This window comes from Tasmannia lanceolata, unplaced genomic scaffold, assembly GCF_043159265.1.
Source record: "Tasmannia lanceolata isolate RefF3 unplaced genomic scaffold, GAP_Taslan_0.1 ptg000002l, whole genome shotgun sequence".
Classification (NCBI taxonomy): domain Eukaryota; kingdom Viridiplantae; phylum Streptophyta; class Magnoliopsida; order Canellales; family Winteraceae; genus Tasmannia; species Tasmannia lanceolata.
This window is the reverse complement of record NW_027518679.1, coordinates 31,669,214-31,688,598: the sequence shown is the minus strand read 5'-3', so window position 1 is coordinate 31,688,598 and position 19,385 is coordinate 31,669,214. Positions and strand designations below refer to the sequence as shown.

The window sequence follows — 19,385 nt, the reverse complement described above, 5'->3', positions numbered from 1 at the left end:
CCTTTTGTCTTGCCAATGACCCTCCTCTTTTTGTTTGACACTTTTTCTAACTAGCTATAAAAAGGGTGTTACAATGGGGAAATGATTTCAGCCCTCCAATGTTTTGATAAACATGAGCTGTTAAAAGGCTATTAGAGGAATATTATGGTTCTCAAAAAGCTCTTAAAGCCCTTTAAACGCTGCACTACAAACATGAGAGCGCATGTTTATCAAAACATTGGAGCGCTGAAATCATTTCCCTTCCGAAAAAAAAAAAAAAAACTATTAGTATCAAAAGAGTGCATATAGAGCTTGACCTAGGGGTGTAGATATCAAATAACACTTTTCAAAAAGTATTGTAGGGCCAACTTTACAAGATGATCCGAGGGCCACAACGTAAGTAGGTTATAGTACTCCGTAGATGATCACTGTGTAACAATTCTAACCCTCCGATTATAACCGTCCCAGGCCCCGATAATACTTTTTTGAAAAATATAGGACTTCATGCGCACACCATATAAAATCTCCTATGATTCAGGCATGGATTGGCATATGTGCTTGGTGATCGAGATCATTGATTTGATGAGTAATCACAGAGTGACCCAATGGGTCTGAGTCGGATGTCAAATGAAGATGTCATTTCCTAAGATTGAAGCATTCAGAGATGAACGATTTAAAAGACATATTTAAGACATTTTCATCATGCTTGATCAATGATCTATAATCATCTGGAGGGACATTAGGCCGGATTTGTGTTGGCCAAAAATATTCACAGGCACAATCAAGCTCCAAGCAGTGCATGATTGCTTTCTCTAACTAAAACAATGCTCATCTTGAAAGGTATTTCCTTAATTATATATGGAAATGACATGAAGATGTGCTTGTTTAATGATTGTCCCAAATTGTCACATGTGACAGGATAAGGGCATGCCTGTCTTTTTATAAGCAAAATGGGGTATTCTGGTCATGAAAAATAAAGGTTGCTAAATTTCGGTTTAGGCCGAAATCCCGAAATTTTGCCCGTAAATAAAGAAAATATTATTTTATTCTTTCTGAACGGCCGAAATTCCGGATTTCACAAAATTTCAGTTTCGGTCCCAACCTTTGGATTTCGGACGAAATTTAAAACCATGGTCGCAAAAGAGACTACTCTTGGAGACCCATCTTAAACAAATGTGTCTTCCTACTAAGAATGATCTACTGTAACTCATCACTTAGGCCCTATCGAGAATTTCTAGCCTAATAATCGGCAGGAGCTCACAATCTGTTGTCACAGTCTAAAACCAATTAGGCCTCAGCAAGACATTGGATACTAATCCATATGGAGGACTTTCACCACGAGCAAGCCGGGGTTTATTTTATCCTTCTCCTCCTTCCAAATTTTTTAACATTATTTCTATTTTATGTTTGAGGAATGCTAGAATGACAGGCACCCTTCCAACACAATGGGGCAAAGGGCATTAATGGATTCTGACCCATTTTTTTCAAGGGTGCCTGTCATTCTAGCATTCCTCGTTTATGTTTGTCTTATTCTTCTAGTTTACTCACATTGACTACCATGTTTTGATAATTTCACTAACTAATTTTGCATTTTATTATTTATTATAAACAGCTATCAAAAGTCATTACAGTTCTCAAAAAGCTCTTAGAAGCTGATTAAAAAGGAACAGACAAACAAAATTTATGCAATTATCAAAAGTTATTACAGTTCCCAAAAAACTCTTTAGAAGCCAATTAAAAATGAAAGGACAAACGAAATTTATGCAATTATCAAAATATGGTAGTACCAGTTAGGACTGCAAATGAACCGAGCCGGCTCGCGAACATGTTTGGGTTCGGCTCGTTAAAAGCTCGGCTCGGGCTCTTCGTTTACTAAACGAGCCGAACTCGAGCCCAAAAATTAGGCTCGCCAAAATAAACGATCCGAACTTGAGCTTTGTATAGTTCGGCTCGGAAAAGCTCGTGAGCTTTTTAGGCTCAGTTCATAAAAGCTTTAAAGCTTGGATTATTTTTGTTTTTTATATATAAAATAAAAGAATGTGTGTTGTTTATTACAAATGAAGGTTTGGCCTGGTGGTTAAGGCACTTGATTTAGGGGGGGTCTTGGGTTCAAATCCTCGAAAACTAAACGAGCCGAGCCGAGCCCGAACACCCCAAAGCTCGGCTCGGCTCGGCTTATTTGCAGCCCTACAGTACCACGTACCAGAGTAAAAGGACTGAAATGCCCCTGTTCGGGACCAAGACCATTTTTCTAATTTTCTGTCTTTATCTTTCAATTTCATTTTTTTTATCTGTCTTTTATATTCCTTGCAGAAAGTGCCTTTCTCCGGACCATTTATCTCCTCCGGTTGTGCTGTATAAAAGAAGCTTTGGCGGGGTATTTCCCCCCTTCTTTCTGTTCCACCCACACGCGCGTTAACTCTCTCTCAAGAAAAAAAAAAACAAGGTACTCTCTCTCCCTCTCTCTCTCTCTGTTAGGGCAATTTCATTTGCAAAGAGCATTCTATAGATTCTCAGATCCCTCAAAAACTCTACTCTAATGTGATCTTCACACAGAAATACTAAAACGCAGAGAAAAGAGAGACAAAAAAATCTCTATATGATCTTTCATATCTTATCTCATTTCTCTATATAATCTATTCCTAAATAAGATATACTTCTGATCTATGATTTCAGCCATGGAAAATGCTGCTGCAACTTCAGAGGCGTCGGTTCGCCGTCCGGTTAGTCTCCGATCGAATCCCTAAGTTTTTATTTTTCATTTTTTAGTTATTTTCTTCCTTTTTTCTGTTCTTGATTTCATACATTTCCGACCTAATTTTGCTCTCTTTTTTATTTCATACATTTTTTACCTAATTCTGCTCTCTCTCTTTTTTCCTGTGCTTGATTTCATACATTTTTTACCTAATTCTGCTCTCTTCTTTTTCTGTGCTTGATTTCATACATTTCTGACCTAATTCTGCTCTTTTGTTTTCTGTTCTTGCTTTCATACATCTCTGACCTAATTCTGCTCTTTTGTTTTCTGTTCTGTTTTCATACATTTCTGACGTAATTTTGCTCTTTCTTTTTTCTGTACTTGATTTCATACATTTCTGACCTAATTCTGCTCTCCTGTACTTGATTTCATACATTTCTGACCTAATTTTGCTCTCTTGTACTTGATTTCATACGTTTCTGACCTAATTTTGCTCTCTTGTACTTGATTTCATACATTTCTGACCTAATTTTGCTCTCTTGTACTTCATTTCATGCATTTCTGACCTAATTTTGCTCTTTTTTTCTGTACTTGCTTTCATACATTTTGACCTAATTTTGCTCTTTTGTTTTCTGTACTTGATTTCTTACATTTCTGACCTAATTTTGCTCTTTTTTCTGTACTTGATTTCACACATTACTGACCTAATTTTGCTCTTTTGTTTTCTGTACTTTATTTCACACATTTATGACCTAATTTTGCTATGGAAAATCTCTGCGTGTGTAGAAAAGAGGTAGGGTTTTGGAAGCATCAGATGCTGGTCCTAGCAAAACGAACGGTTCGATTGGAGAAAAGCAAGATCAGACAAGTGTTGTTAGCGAGCAGAGTCCGAATGACTTGGATCAAGGGTCCGGAGAAGGATCGTTTGATGACCTAGATTTCGAGGTCGGTCCGAAACCAAAGAGAAACAGGACTACAGAAGCCGCGGCACGCAAAGTTGCCGATCAGAGCTTGATCGGTAAGTTTTTTTGTTTTTGTTGAAAATTCTATGGAAAATATGCGTGAAATGTTTTGAATAACTTGATTTGTAGATCTTGAGAAGGAAAAACTACATCTGATATAATTAGTTCATCAAAATATTGCACACAACAATCGCGTGGCAAGTACTCACATGCTTTTTTAATTTAAAGTGTCACATTCCCGGTACATATTGTATTTTTTTTTGTTACCATTGTTTCAAAATGCGTATGCGGGTCAAAACGCGGCCAAAAAAATCCTAGTCAACTTGGCACGACACGGTCGAGTACTCGGTTGATGCGGCTGAGTACTTGATTGACACTGTCATAACTCGAGAAAGTCAAAGGAGTTTTGATTGACTTTGTAGCGTAAAATGCAGACTCGGACAAGTATGCGGCCAATGTAAAAGAAAGTCGACTCAAGGTAGTCCGCAATGAAGCGGGGGAGTTTTGAAATTATGTATCACATTATACATCCAATTCGTTGTTCATATCGTCCAATTGGGAGAACAATGTGCATTGGGCAATATGTCTTAGTACAGCCATTACTGTAATCTATGCGAATGAGTAAGGTCTGATGGAGGTATTTGTTGGTTTTGTCACCATGCACCAAAAAAATAAATCTATTATGTCCATGATATTAGATTATCGGAAAATATAGGAGCGTGTTGCTGTTGATGCGAGTTGCTAACGGTTGAGGTGATAGAATGCTCTAGTTTATTACGCCGTGCAATTGTCAGTTTATATACTTGACCTTGAAATTCCTTGATGGCGTTCATGTTATTGGTTTTTCTTTTTGTTTCTAGATCCTTAGCAATTGAAACTTTTAGTTAGCACTGGAGTTTGTAATGGAAATAGTCATACAAAATTATTTTAGTATAGAATAACACATTTGGAACAAATAATTATCACATGCCAGTGGGTATAATTGTAGTGTGGATATGGGAAATAGGTAACATGCTACTATCCTATAAGAAACCGAGTAGCTTCTCCTACAAGTAGCCCGAGTTCGAAACTAACCAGGTTCATCAATCATATAATCTGTTTCCCTGGCAATTCTACAGATAGTGTGAAAGTTGGGTCCCGCTGGGTTAAGCTTTTGCTACCAATGAATTGAACTCTTCGTGAATCTGACTTGATCAAAATCTAAAAGATCGACATAATGGACATGAAAACCCGAAAATGCAGAGTCCTCTGTGAAGTTTATTGGATGATATAGTTTAATGGCATGATATACAAAGGATCAGTAAGCGTAGTTGGATGATGTTTCAACTGAATTAATGCTAACAGTGAATAACATTATGATTTGGCTTATGCCGCTCATTTGGTGCCTGGGTTTGGATTGTTTGAGAGGTTTTTTATTTTCTTTCCAGTAATCTTGTTTGCGTGGAACAGTTGTGATTGCAAAGAAATCATGATCCTTGCCTACACCGTGGAACAGCTATCTACATCTTATTTTCAACCTCTATTAAATTCTATGAAATGCTTGGCATGTTGTCCTCACGTGTTTTCTTGATCTTTTAGGGCTCACAGATAATTGTGAGGTTAAGGGGCAGCCTATGAGGACCTTTTTCCTGTACAGTATCTTTTCAAAGATCAACTCTTTCTTGCCTTCTTCCCCACACCCATCGAATGAAAAAGTGAAGAAACCACCACAAATACACCTACCCACCCACTAGACTCTTTCAAGCAATTATTCAGAATTTTTTTCACATACCATATTCTTCATACATATATTTAGAGTAAGTGATTAGGTAGTTATTGTCTCATTGGGATTTATTCATATTAGAAGCCTAAATTGCTGCCGCCCATGTTCTTTGAATTCATTCTTGTTTATTCATGCATCCTTCAAGTTTTTCAAGCCTTTTGATGAACGTGTCCTATGTGCTTGCACTGCCTTTCTTTTGTACGAAAGATGTCTTTTACCCTCTGAACCCAAATAGTTTAAGCTATAAACTTGAATTTATTACCGTAATTGTTTTGTCCGACATGTGGTTTTCTTTGTTTGATGCATTTTCCATTTTTCTTGTTCTTTCACGTCGATAACTGGAAATTTGTGTAATCATTCAAAAAAAAAACTCGGAATTTATGTTATGCATTTCCTTCTGCAGAAGTTATCAGTAGTAATGGGAAGCTCATTTCCCATGCTGTTAAACACTGGGTTGACCAGTATGAGAAAGATACAAAAGCTGCACTCGTTGAACTCCTGATGATGCTTTTTGAGGTAATCTGGCCACATTTAACTTTTTAACATTAACTTTAGCATTTTTCCTTTTTAAAAAAAAAAAAAAAAAAAAAACTTTTTAACATTGCCATTGCAGTTATGTAGTCTTCTGGATGATGAAACTGCTCATGATTGCACAGGCATGTGGAGCTAAATATCAGCTCAATGTTGATTCGCTGGATGAAACTGATGTGGATGATGTAGTGGTCTCTCTGGTGAATCTTGCGAAGGATGTATCCTCCTGATATTGTTAGTTAATGTTATTGTTGGAATAGTTTTTGTGTTGTTCATTGTTCATATTTCGTCTATGACATATTGTTATCATATTCATGCGCCTTGGATAAAAATTTAGGGCCGTTTTGGATACTTACAAAAATTATTTGCATATAACATTATATGCAAATGGTTTTGAAGTTTAATATGATCGTTTATGAAGTGTTTATAATATTAGAAATGGTTTTTGAAGTTTAATATGATCATTTACAAATGGTTTTGAGTTAATGGATTCGAAATAGCCTTAATGTCCCATTTGCAAATAAGATTAAATTAAAAGAATCTTATCTGCAAATAAGGACCAAGTTTGGTGGAATCCAAAGAGGATCTTAGTTTCTGCATCCACCCTTATTGTCTGTAGTTTGGTCTTAATTCTGTTTGGCAACTCAGGGAAAAGTAGAAGATTACTATAATTCCAAACGTAAGGAGTTCAAAAATTTCAAGGAAAACCTTGTGTCTTTCTGGGACAATTTGGTCATTGAATGTCAAAACGGGCCACTGTTCGATCAGGTTTTATTTGAAAAGTGCATGGATTATGTTATTGCATTGTCATGGTGAGTTGGTTACTGGTTATCATTTTGCAGTGGATTGAAGAAGTTTTGTTATGTAAATTTGCTCTATTTGTTCTAAATCTCTTGTTCTCTAATGTTCTTCAGCACTCCTCCCAGAGTTTATCGTCAAGTGGCTTCGCTTGTGGGTCTGCAGCTAGTTACATCTTTTATAACTGTCGCTAAAACACTTGGAGGACAGCGTGAAACATTTCAGAGACAGTTGACTGTTGAAAAGAAGAAATCGAGTGATGGTCCACGTGTGGTGTCACTTAATAAGAGGTTGTCTACGACTCATGAGAAGATAACTATGACAGAGGAGATGATGCGCAAAATATTTACAGGGTATGCAATACTTAGGTTATGAAAGCTAGATCTTTTCTTGTGCACGATATCATAGTCCAATTGAAATGCTGTATTTTTTATTAGACATTTTGCTAAGCTGATCAAACTGATAACTTTGAAGGTTATTTATGCATCGGTACCGGGATGTTGATCCCGATATTCGAATGTCATGCATCAAATCTCTCGGTATATGGATTGTGTCATATCCGTCACTATTCTTGCAAGATTTATACTTAAAATACCTTGGCTGGACACTGAATGACAAAGTGAGTTTCTTTCATTCAAGTGAATTCTGCTGCCTGCCTATTCTCTCATTGCCGTCCATGTTCTATCTATCTAACCGGGTTTTTTCTTCTAATTGTATCTGAAGAGCGCTGGTGTCAGAAAAACTTCTGTCCTAGCATTGCAAAATCTTTATCTGGCGGATGATAATATCCCGTCACTTGGTCTTTTCACTGAAAGATTTTCTAATCGGATGATTGAGCTTGCGGATGACATTGATGTTTCTGTGGCTGTGTCCTCCATAGGACTTCTAAAACAACTTTTAAGGTAGTTATCTCTTACATTCTGAACTAGGTTTCACATTTGGTTAGTCATATAGTTCTGTATGTATTGATAATTGTCCTTTATGCAACCATTAAAAAAAAAGATAATTGTCCTTTATGTTACTTTGCAGGCATCAGCTCCTATCTGATGATGAATTAGGTCCTCTATATGATTTGCTCATTGATGAACCGCCAGCAATCAGACGTGCTATTGGTGAATTAGTGTATGATCACTTGATTTCTCAAAAATTTAGCGGCTCCCAATCAGGGTCTAGAGGTATTTATTCAGAATTGGTGTTACTGTTTATTATATTGATTTAGCCATGTATCTATTATAATCTTTGGCATGCCAAAATTGTTTCCAGGGGGAGACGATGAATCATCTGAGGTTCATTTGGGAAGGATGTTGCAAATATTAAGAGAATTTTCAACGGATCAGATTCTAAGTGCCTATGTCATCGATGATGTTTGGGATGACATGAAGGCCATGAAAGTATGTTGACTTACGGTCTCTCACTAATCTTATTATATCTTTCTTTTACAAATTTGAGACACCAGGATCTTATGGTGTGTTTTTTTTTGGTTTCTGCCATCAGAATCCCTAGGCTTCTTTAGTGTGATTATTGCTCCGTATTTACTGATTCACATCTATCTTGCAGGATTGGAAGTGTATTATATCTATGCTACTAGATGAGAATCCGCTGATTGAGCTTACTGATGTTGATGCGACAAGCTTGGTTCGACTTCTTTATGCATCTGTCAGGAAGTCCGTCGGAGAAAAGATTGTCCCTGCAATGGATAACCGAAAGCAATATACTAGTAAAGCTCAAAAGGTATGGAAACCATGGTCTTATTCGCTTTATTTCAGCTAAGATATACTTGTCTACAGAAATTTTGATATACTTTTCTTTTCAAGTATATTGCTTCTGCCTATGGATTCTACTATAGGGCGTAACTGTATAGCCATTCCAAATTAGAATAATTTCTATCTTCCATCCATATTGGTCGTACTAGGCATAGTTTACCGAAGTTGTATAACGTCCTGTCAAATCCTACTGTGAATCAATTTGCTCAAGTTGATTAATGAATTGTTGCTTATGAAGGTGATTCCTCTTGATTCCATCGCACATGTATCAAATTGTGACCTTGCAATGACACTCAAAACAGTAAACTGTAGTACTGTGGAGAGTTGTCCGATCCTTTGGTTGTCTATGACCCCAATCCAAAGCTACAAGGCTGAAAGAAAACTAATGGTCAGATTTTACCCAGGAAGTAGATGTGTCTCCCTCGGTCTCTGGTCAAGAGGTCCAAGATAAGAAGTGGAGAAGCCGGGAGGGCCGAAATCAGTCTCAACTAGAAAAGGATGGGACCCGAGTGAAAATATAGGAGTGTATTACGCCCATGCAACACCCGATCAACAAGGGAATACTGCAAAGAAACTTGATTAGGGAGAAAATCTGAGGTATAATTCCCCTAACCAGCAGATAAATCACGAGAGGAGAAGGGGACATAGGAAGAAAACAAAGGGGAATAGGGGAGGACTGTTGGGTACATCCGATGGCTAAAGGGGCTAGTCAACAATCCCAAAATAGTAGGGACTGCCAGAAATCAAATCGGGCATATGGGGAGTGTGGTGGGAAAGTAGAAGAGGGAGAAAAGGCAAAGAGGTTGTCAGAAAAGGGAAGGACTAGCAGGTGGGGAAAGAGGACATAACTGGGCCGAAAGTGGTTGCAAACCAGCCATATAACAGTCCTAGAATAGGAAAACTGAGGAAAAATGGGAGTGATAGAAGAGAGAAATGGAAGAGAAAGGAAAGGAGAAGAGAAGAAAGGGGGAGAAAAGAAGTAGAAGAAGAGGGGATAGAAGAGGCAGAGAAGGAGATGAATAGATGGGGAAGATAGGAGAGGAGAAAACCAACCCTACCTTGGCATAGTGTTTCTTCTTCTTGTAGTTTCTTGCATCAAAACGCAAAGGGGGCTGCTTTAACGTTTTTCTTCAATAATTCCCTAATTAGGGTTGTAAAATGATATTTATAGGTAATTTCTGCCTTAAGTGAGTGGGCCCTATCAATAACCACTAAGATATAAGATTTTTAAGCATAAGCCATTGATGAATGACTTAAATACCATTTGTCACAACTAAACACTACTCACTTAGAGTTAGAGCTAATATAATCCAAGTGTGCAATGAAGTTAGATGTTAGGTGCTGTGGACTCTAGGTAATGTAGACAACGCCTACTTCTAGGTTCCAACATAGCAAAATACTAAAATAAAAAGTCCTAGATACAAAATAGCAACTAAACTAATATAAAGTCTCTAATAGTAACATGTAATCATGGCAGGATCACATCATCCATGAACTAGGACAAGATTGCAATCTCGTAGCAGGTTCTGGTTTCTAAATTACGTTAAATCCATTTTGTTTCTTCTACAAGGCTAAAAGTTCTAGGAAACATTGATGGAAGGAAAGTTTACATATTGGAGATTGTGACACAAGGGATAGTGAATCATATCGCAATCAATAGAATTCTTTTGTTTGTTGTTCACTATTACTTTATACATATAAACATACTTTGCTTCTCTTGACCTCAAAAATGTCGCTTCAATCGAAGGATTAAAGGTAACTGTATATCACCTGCCAACAAAGCCCCAACAGAGTCGACTGGTTTTGCTCATTATTACTCGACTGAGCGAATGTGATTTTGTGTTGAAAAGTTGAGAAGAATATAAGATTTAGTAAAAAATATATGAATTAAATAAGTGTTACTTTGCTTCATTTTGGTTCACCGTCATACTAAACTTTAAAAGTTATATTAGTTGGAAGCTAAAAATTTTCAATTATGTACTTTCGTTCTTCAAATGTTTTCTAACTTTTGGTATCAAATACCGAAATTTGCTTGGATTCGTTCAGCATGTAGACATGCTTTCCTGCGGTTGTGTTTTAGTTGGTGCCTTCTTTGATATAATTACCCAAAACAACAGGCGGACTTGGATAGAAGGTGTAACATAGAGATTTTCTCCTATGCATGTTCTTCATGATGTTTTCCTTTTGTTGCAATATTGTTTTTGGTGGCAATTGTCAGGAAGCACTTGAAAATAACAGACGCGAGATTACTACTGTTATGATGAAGCGCTACCCTCAACTTCTGCGCAAATTCCTGGCTGACAAAGCAAAGGTGTCATCATTGGTTGACATGATTCGATATCTGAAACTTGAGCTTTATTCAATGAAGAGACAGGAACAGGTGGGTATTGGAACTTTCTAACATATTTATATATCTATGTTTTCAAAATACTAAGGAGAATGCCCTCTGGCTTGTCTTTCAGAATTTCAAAAGCGTTCTTCAACTCATAAAGGATGCATTTTTCAAACACGGGGAGAAGGAAACATTGAGGTCTTGTGTGAAGGCTATCAGCTTTTGTGCCACTGAGAGTCAAGCTGACCTGCAAGATTTTGCCCAAAATAAATTAAAGGATCTTGAAAATGAGCTTATAGTTAAGCTTAAATCTGCCATTAAAGAAACAAAGGTACATCTCTTTGCCTAACTTTTCTCTGAATTACTCAAGAAAATCAGAAAAAAAAAATAACATGTTTAGGCTGCAGCTAGGTGATGATGAATACTCCCTCCTTGTTAATTTGAAACGGTTGTTTGAGCTTCAATTGGAAAAAGGTGTTTCCAGTGAAAGCTTATATGAAGATATGGTTGGCTTCCTTCAGAGTATAAAAAATATTGACGACGAGGTTTGTTGAAACCTGCATAGGAATGGGTGTTAAAGAATTAGTTTCCCTTCTTTTCTTACTAAAATTTGCTTATGATATTGTTTACACTTCCAGGTTGTGGGTTTTTTGCTTCTGAACATGTACTTGCATGTAGCGTGGTGTCTGCTGTCTATTGATCAAGAAAATCCCTCTGAAGCCTCTATTGATTCCCTTTTGTCCAAGAGAACTGCTTTGTTTGAGCAACTAGAGTACTATCTCCACACTCTTTTTGAAGCTGGGGAGAGGAGAAACAGAGGCCTTCTTGCTTCTCGAGTAAGTATTCATTTAAACTGATACTGGATTTCAGATGTCGTACTGGATTTCAGATCTCATATAGCCATGAAGTATTCTATCTTGATGGCTTCTTTTAAGTGTTCCAAAATGCTTGACTTTTTGTCTCGTGAATCCCCTGTTCTGTTCAAGGTCTGCACCATACTTGCGGATGTGTGGTGCTTGTTCAGAAAGTCAAGGTTTCTTTCAACAAATTTGGAAAGGTTAGGCTTTTGTCCAGACACATCTAGTCTTCAAAAGTTTTGGAAGCTTTGTGAACTTCGACTCAATATTTCAGGTAGGTTTTTCCAGTCTGCATTTATGTGCTATTAAGTATAGATTTGCATATTATTATGCGTTCTGGCTCCCATGCAGCCTTATACTTAACAGCACCAATAACTTATCTAGTGAGTATCTTGGAAGAATTTGAGCTCACATTTGAATCTACAATGATCTCATAGATGAGACAGAAGACGAAGACGTGAATGAAGAATACATTGAAGAGATAAATCGAGATTCAGTCATGATTGCTGCAGCAAAACTGGTGGCTACAGATACAGTTCCTAAGGTAAAGGATTCATTTTTTTAATGTATTAAACATATCCATTGCCCTAAGATTGTCAATTTGATTGATCTGGCAGCCCTACACTAGAAGGGTTGGACTCTTTACCAGCTTATCTTAAAAAATTCTATGGTTGCACATGAAATTTCGTACTTTTGATGCATAGTATGTAGCTCTAGATTTTGGCATTTAGTTTTATCTTCAACGGCCTCATTTAAATGATGTGTATACATGCTTTATATTTTGGCATTCAGTTTTATGGTACTTTCTAGATTTTGCCATTTACTTTTGATGCATAGTATGTACCTGAGGATTTCATCATCTCCCACCCTGCCAACTCCTCCGTATTTTTATCTTTTGGATGATGAACTTAGCACATCAGTGAGAACTTTTTTGGATCTTGGCTAAGGTTTTCTGTCTTTCCCGTATGAAGTTCTCCAAATCTGACGTACTTTTGATGCATAGTATGTACCTCTAGATTTTGGTATTTAGTTTTATCTTCAACGGCCTCATTTAAATCGGCCTCATTTAAATGATGTGTATACATACTTTATATTTTGGCATTTAGTTTTATAATACTTTCTAGATTTTGCCATTTACTTTTGATGCATAGTATGCACCTGAGGATTTCATCATCTCCCACCCTGCCAACTCCTCCATATTTTTGTCTCTTGGATGATGAATTTAGCACTTCAGTGAGAACTTTTTGGATCTTGGCTAAACTTTTCTGTCTCTACTCTCTCCCGTATGAAGTTCTCCAAATCTGCCGAGATTCGTTGAGGGCTAATTTTTCCCCTCTTTAGTGAAGGATTTTATCTGATGCAGTACTGAGAAGCGGCAGTGACATTTTGAATCATATCATTCTCTGATTCCAGATTTTAGTGTCACATGGAAACCAAATGCATTTGTTTTATCTTTTCACTCATGGAAATGTCCATTGAAAGTATTGTATTACCTTGCATAAATAGTTGATTCTGAGAGGGAGATCCATTTAGCAAATTCACTCCACTTTCAAGAATTATATTTGTCAGTTTAGCCTATTCCTGCTGCAACTTTCATTGCTTTTTTTAAATGGTATTTTGTTGCTAAGAGTAAGAAAAAGATACCTCCCACTATTTTTTTTCCTGTCTCTTTTGCTGTAATCTTCATTACTAGTTTTATTCCGTCATACCTTCTCATCCTCGTTCTACACATTGATTGGAAAATTTCTTTCCTCTGTGCTGAAATTAGTGAGTAGTGTTATTTCTTTTACTTTGGTTTTTGATGTTCACCAACAACACACAGCTCAGTCCTATCAACAACTCTGTTCTCTGCGCAATTGATGGCTTTTGACTTTCTAATTGCTTTAATTATTTTAGAAAAATAACTATATTCATAATAAAAGATTAAGATTACAAGTTGACAGCAGTGGGAAGAGAGGACCCGTAATAAACGGAGTCCCTCAATTTCTATATTTAGTAATTATTTTCTGTATGCTGAGGGTGCAGAGAGCTCATGGAAACCTTATATGTTCTTGTTGTTATCTAAATGTTCAGCCTTTGTGGTTACTGCCCGTCACACTGCAACTGGACAAGAAATGTCGCTGCTTAAAAGTTAAAACCACACAAAAGCCTTCATTGACCACCTCTTCTTTGAATCTTATTTAGTGATAAATATTCCTGCAGGACTATCTTGGTCCAGAGATCATTTCTCATTTGGTCATGCACGGAACAAATGTGGCAGAGATAGTCAAACATCTAATTGCTGTTCTAAAGAAAAACTCAAATGATGACATCCCAGATATGTTATTGGAAGCATTGAAAAGGGTATGAATCTGAACTTTTTAGCACATCTTGCATTCGTTGAGAAAATATATTGCTGAGCATGACAGCGATCTTACTCAAAACCTTATTCGGCACAGGTTTGAAAATTGGTTTTTTTTTACCGAAATTTCAGTTTCTGCTATGCCCAAAATCACAAGTGAAACCGAAATTTTAAACCTCGTGCACTGATTAACCAGATGCTTATGAGTTGTCGTTTTTAACCCGTCTGTTGTGGCAGTCAGGATTGGCTCAGTGCTTAGCTTCTTGTATTCTCTTTCTCCCCGTTGAAAGGGCCTTTTTCAGTGTAACTATTTGCCCTTTCCACTAATGGTTACCAACCCTCATTACTTTTTTATGTTTTTCATTTATATCACATGTTAAACAGAAATTATAATGTATGAAAATATAAATAATTTATGGAAACAACACTAAAGCAACAGGTAGTAGTGAAAGCTAAGGGGATCTAAGTGAACAGTTGGCCCAAACATACAAATTGAGCTGAGACGTCCTAGTACGGGAGTCACATTTGTAAGACATAGTGGTTAATTTTTTGAACCAACTACCACAAAATCAATTAATAAATATATTGCTGTAATGGCTTTTGGTGGCATAGAAAATACTGTGTTATCTTTTTAATGCATGTTTGAATTCTCTTTTGTTTTGTGGCTTGAGTCAGGCCTACCAACGACATGCGGTCGAAATTTCAAAAAGTGATGATGAGCCCTTGACAAGCAAATCCTTCCTGGAGTGTAAGGATTTGGCCGCTAGGCTCTCTGGAACATTTGTTGGTGCAGCTCGCAACAAGCATAGATCACACATTTTAAAAATTGTCAAGGATGGTGTCTCATTTGCCTTTGTGGATGCTCCAAAGCAGTTGCCTTTTCTGGAGGGAGTTGTACTTCACTTTGTATCCAAACTTCCAACTTCAGATGTCCTAGAAATGTAAGATACAGTTTTTCTTTTGATTAATATCCCTTCTATTCATTTAAGTTATATTCTGGATGGCATGCTTTGATTCCTAATTGTTTTGTGAGTAGTCTAAAAGATGTTCAGAAAAGATCAGAGAATGTAAACACAGACGAAGATCCCAGTGGGTGGCGTCCTTATTACACATTCGTTGATCACTTGCGTGAAAAGTGTGCAAAGAATGAGGGTTTCCAAGGTATTTTACGTCGACATTCCAGTTTTAGTTGCTAAACTATGTTATCCTCTCTTTTCAATTATAGGTTTTTCTAGTACAGTTGATTTTATTTTATTTTTGAATGATTGACCCTTGATTGTTCTTCTAGTACCCTTGATTGTTTTTTCTTCAAATGATTTCATTTCCATTTTTCAAAAGTTGACGATTTTGAGAAAATGTGGTTGGTTAGATGTCAAAAAATGGCCTCTAGTTAATTCTTCTTCTTTTTTTCTGACTGGTGGCCTATGGGTAATTCTTATGAATTATTTATATTGGATTGCCACTATAACTTAGATATATATGTCTGCCTCAATTCTGTTTGTGGAACTTGGATGTAGATACAACTTCTCAAAATTTCAATGTGGAGTCCAATATGTGGTGTATGAAAAAAAATGTGTATGTGGTGTATGAAGATCGAATCAATGATTTTAATTTTATCATGCTAGCTAGCATCCCTGATTTGGAGTACCCTGATCCTCGTCTAGTTCAATGTGTATTTTTGGTGGGTAAGCTGGAATTGAACGGGCATGGCCTAAATTTTGACATTTGGATTATAACCACTGGGGCGGAGGCTCATCCCCTTCGTTCTAATTGTGTATCTTCTTTTGCATCTCCTGCTGCTTTTCCTTTTGCATATTTACCTGCTTTTTGAAATTAGGCTCAAAATATTCAAGAACCTTGACACTTGTTAATGCCTTCAGATATGCCTGGATCCATTTGTGAATCTCTTGATTTTGTCTTATTGTCCTCAACTGAATTTGAGGCTGGACTGATGCTGTCAGCAACTGTTGGTTTATTATTCAAATTGATTTGGTTCCCATGGTTGACTATTCATAATTAAACTTGATTCCTTTGACAAAATCCGTATGCCCATTGTATGGTTCACTCAGACATAGATAGGCATCAGTTTATATGGTTTTCAATAATGAAGTTACTTTTGCCTGTTTGACTGAGGTAGATGAAGTTGAATTCAGTTCCATATTAACACGGAGCTCTTTATCATCTGAATGTTCTTGGTACTCGATATGAGTCTGTATTTTTCATTATCACATTAATAATGAGATTTTATGCCCAAAATTCAATGTAGAATGTTACAATATAATTGCTGTTTTAAATACCTTGCATTTTTTTAATATTTTGGAGACCTCTTAAAAATCCTTTTAAGATGTGTCTGATCAATTTGATTCATGCCTCAAAAAAAAATTGCCTGAATTTAACCTTTGGCGGGAGTGAGAAATCCTATGGTTAACAGTTCTGGTGCACCAGAAACGCTCTTCTTAGATGTTAGTAGCATTTTGCTGTTATGTTGTTGGCTTGATCAGCTTCTTCGGTCTCTCTTGTGTTTGTTTTTCTCTGAATCAACATTATTTGCTGCTATACAAAAAAAAAAAAAAAAAAAAGAAAAGAAAAAGAAGTGTCTTGTAATTAGACTTGCAAGATGTGGTCCTACACTTGCATAGCCTGCTCGTTAGGAACTACATCCATGTACGCCACTTAACTCCCAATACCAGCAGTGCACTAAAAATTTAATCTTTTCTATTATAAATGTATATTAGTGTGAGGGTGTCGAGAAATGAGAGTTTATGTTGAAATTTCAATCAGATTCTAAACATTTTGGGCATTCTCTGCTGAATCTTCCTGGGAAGTGAATAATTATAAACTTGTTCATCTGGTCATTTCATTAGTTAGGTTAAATCATTTTTTACATAATTGGGGATTAATATTAGTTGTTTAATTGCAGATGAGAAAGAAGGGAATTCTGCAAAACGCCGAGGGCGTCCACGGAAGGCAAGGAATTTACAGGGAAAGAAACTTTTTGATGGGCAAGGTTCAAGCGAAGATGATGATTCAATTAGCGCTTCAGACCAGGAGGATGTTGAAGAAGAAGAGGAAGAGGACGAACGTCCTCTTATACATTCATTTAGGACTGCATCCTCTAAGTTGAGGTCAATGAGAGTTTCACGGCAGGAAAGCAAAGGTCAAGCAGAGACAGCTGGTTCTGTGGGAGCTCCTTCAAAAAGTTTGCGGACTTCTTGAACAACAGGTATGGTTTTCACACTCAGTACTACTACATTGGCCAGAAATTTCTGTAAGTTTAGGCCCTGTTTGGATTGCAGTAATTTCTGGAAAAGTTTGGGAAGGAAAAATATTTTTAAAACCTCGTACTTTTTTACACATGGAAAATGATAACTTGAATCAACCCTACTCAATTTTTACTTAAGAGGGTCCTTCAATTTATGATACTATCCCGCTAAATTAACCATAATCATATCATAAAATGATTACTTGAATCAACCCTACTCAATTTTTACTTAAGAGGGTCCTTCAATTTATGATACTATCCTGCTAAATTAACCATAATCATATCATATTCCTACTAGTTATGAAAAGAAAAAATTTCCCAAGACAATTTTCCATCAAAAAATATTTTTCTTACAATCCAAAACAGGTCCTAGAGTGTTGGGCATTTATCAGAAAACCTGGGCTTGTGACCTGACTTTCTGGGTATATATGCCAACATAGTCAACTTGAAAATGCGTCTCATTTGCTGATGTCGGTGCTCCAATCCCGTTAAGGAATGATACTAGCGAAAAGCCAATTTTGGGGCTACATTATTTCTCTTTGTTCTGACAAGCAATTTTGCTTGCTAACCCCACAATGAGAGCCACTCTTAGTTAAAAGATTAGAAGGGATCCCGAGGAGAGTCTGTTCTAGACCTTATTGCTTCTTGCTCCAAGAAAACTATCAAAAAACCCAACATCAGTAACCAGGTGTGACTTTTTTTTTCTCTCTCATCTTACTTTTTCTTTTAGTATCGATATGCCTTGGTTGTGGAAGCAACTGGTCAAGTATATATACAATAGTAATCACAGTATTGTTCTCTTCTACCTATACTTGCACGTCAGCGGTCGCCCAAACCTTGTCCATGCATATTTATGTTCATGTCAATACAAGTAACACCAGTATTCTCTTGGATAAATGATCCTTTGTATAAATTCATCAAAACTGGTTTGCAACATGGGCAACTATTAGATGGTAGGATGGCTCAAATGCTCAATCGTTGACACAAGACCACTTCTCTTTGTTCTAGTGTGGTTTGTTATGTAACGTTTGTAGGCCGATTTCTTATGCTCAACTGTTTGATTGTGCAGTGCTCACTGAATGGTTTGGGGAATTGTTTGCTTAGCGGATGAGCATTATTCATGCACAGAGGCACCGCAAAGTAGAACACCAATCAGCGTACAATTTCATGTAGCATGCTGTGCATCCTTAATAGTGTACCTAACAATCAGAAAGCTATGCTTCTGCAAGTGGTTCTGTATCTCTCTCTGAACATGTAATGTAAGTAAAACAACTTTTATTGTTCATAACCTTAAAAAGTAGAAAGTTATAGGGTTTCCTGTACGAAACACGTCGAGTTTTTAGCTTTTACTTTGTTTTTATTTTTGCCATCGCAATCCATTAACTGGAATCAGAAATCTGTTGTTGAGAAGAGAACGAGTAGGCAGAAAGTCACCTTTTACAATGAATGGTAAAAGACAATTTTTGGGTTTTAGGTGGAGGGATCAACGGCCTAGGATCATGCGATCCTAGCAGCAATTGGTTGGACATATGGTTACCATTCTGATCATGTAAACGAGGCAAATGTCGGTCCCAATAATTTAAGCATTTTTCTATTGAGAACTACAGCATCAGACACTGATAGGAATTTCTTTATTTTCGATGCATGGCAAGAGCTAAAGCACTCGAGCCTGTTTGTTTGTTCAAAATAGAGGAAGAATGGTTGTTTGACATACATTTTCCATCCCAAAACATGTATGAAAGCACCTTCCATCTTATTTCATTCTGTTCGCAATCTCTTCTCAAATCTATTAAGAGCCTCTTTTGAAGTTCAATACAATTTTCTGCAAACAATGGCTGTAACAGTGCTTAGTAAATTGCTTTCAAAGAGGCCTCAATATCTCAATTCAAATAAGACTAACTTCAAATAATTTTATTTTTGAGAAATTTAATGATCTTTTGGATTTCCATCAATGCCATGTAAATGATTTTCTATCCTTTAAATCCATTTTCAAATGTTGATAGAAGAACTTTTGAAGAGACCATCAAAACATAGGGAAGAATTGGTGCCAAGAATCAAAGTTTACTACTTTCCAAATTCAAATTTTTACCCATTATCTCCATA

General features: G+C 36.7%; 1 protein-coding gene across 1 annotated transcript; it reads left to right on the top strand.

Annotated features, from left to right (window-relative positions):
• The first annotated feature begins 2,318 nt into the window (after positions 1 to 2,318).
• SCC3 (sister-chromatid cohesion protein 3) lies at positions 2,319 to 18,651 on the top strand. The gene is made up of 23 exons (XM_077376308.1): positions 2,319 to 2,425; positions 2,656 to 2,702; positions 3,461 to 3,692; positions 5,802 to 5,914; positions 6,055 to 6,147; positions 6,578 to 6,741; positions 6,844 to 7,080; positions 7,202 to 7,346; positions 7,451 to 7,629; positions 7,757 to 7,902; positions 7,991 to 8,118; positions 8,285 to 8,458; positions 10,709 to 10,870; positions 10,953 to 11,153; positions 11,230 to 11,367; positions 11,461 to 11,658; positions 11,809 to 11,953; positions 12,117 to 12,223; positions 13,882 to 14,022; positions 14,696 to 14,961; positions 15,057 to 15,181; positions 16,941 to 17,243; positions 18,352 to 18,651. Exons 2-22 carry the CDS (start codon positions 2,658 to 2,660, stop codon positions 17,234 to 17,236), a joined length of 3,435 nt encoding a protein of 1,144 aa, XP_077232423.1. The 5' UTR covers positions 2,319 to 2,425; positions 2,656 to 2,657; the 3' UTR covers positions 17,237 to 17,243; positions 18,352 to 18,651.
• Positions 18,652 to 19,385: the final 734 nt, after the last annotated feature.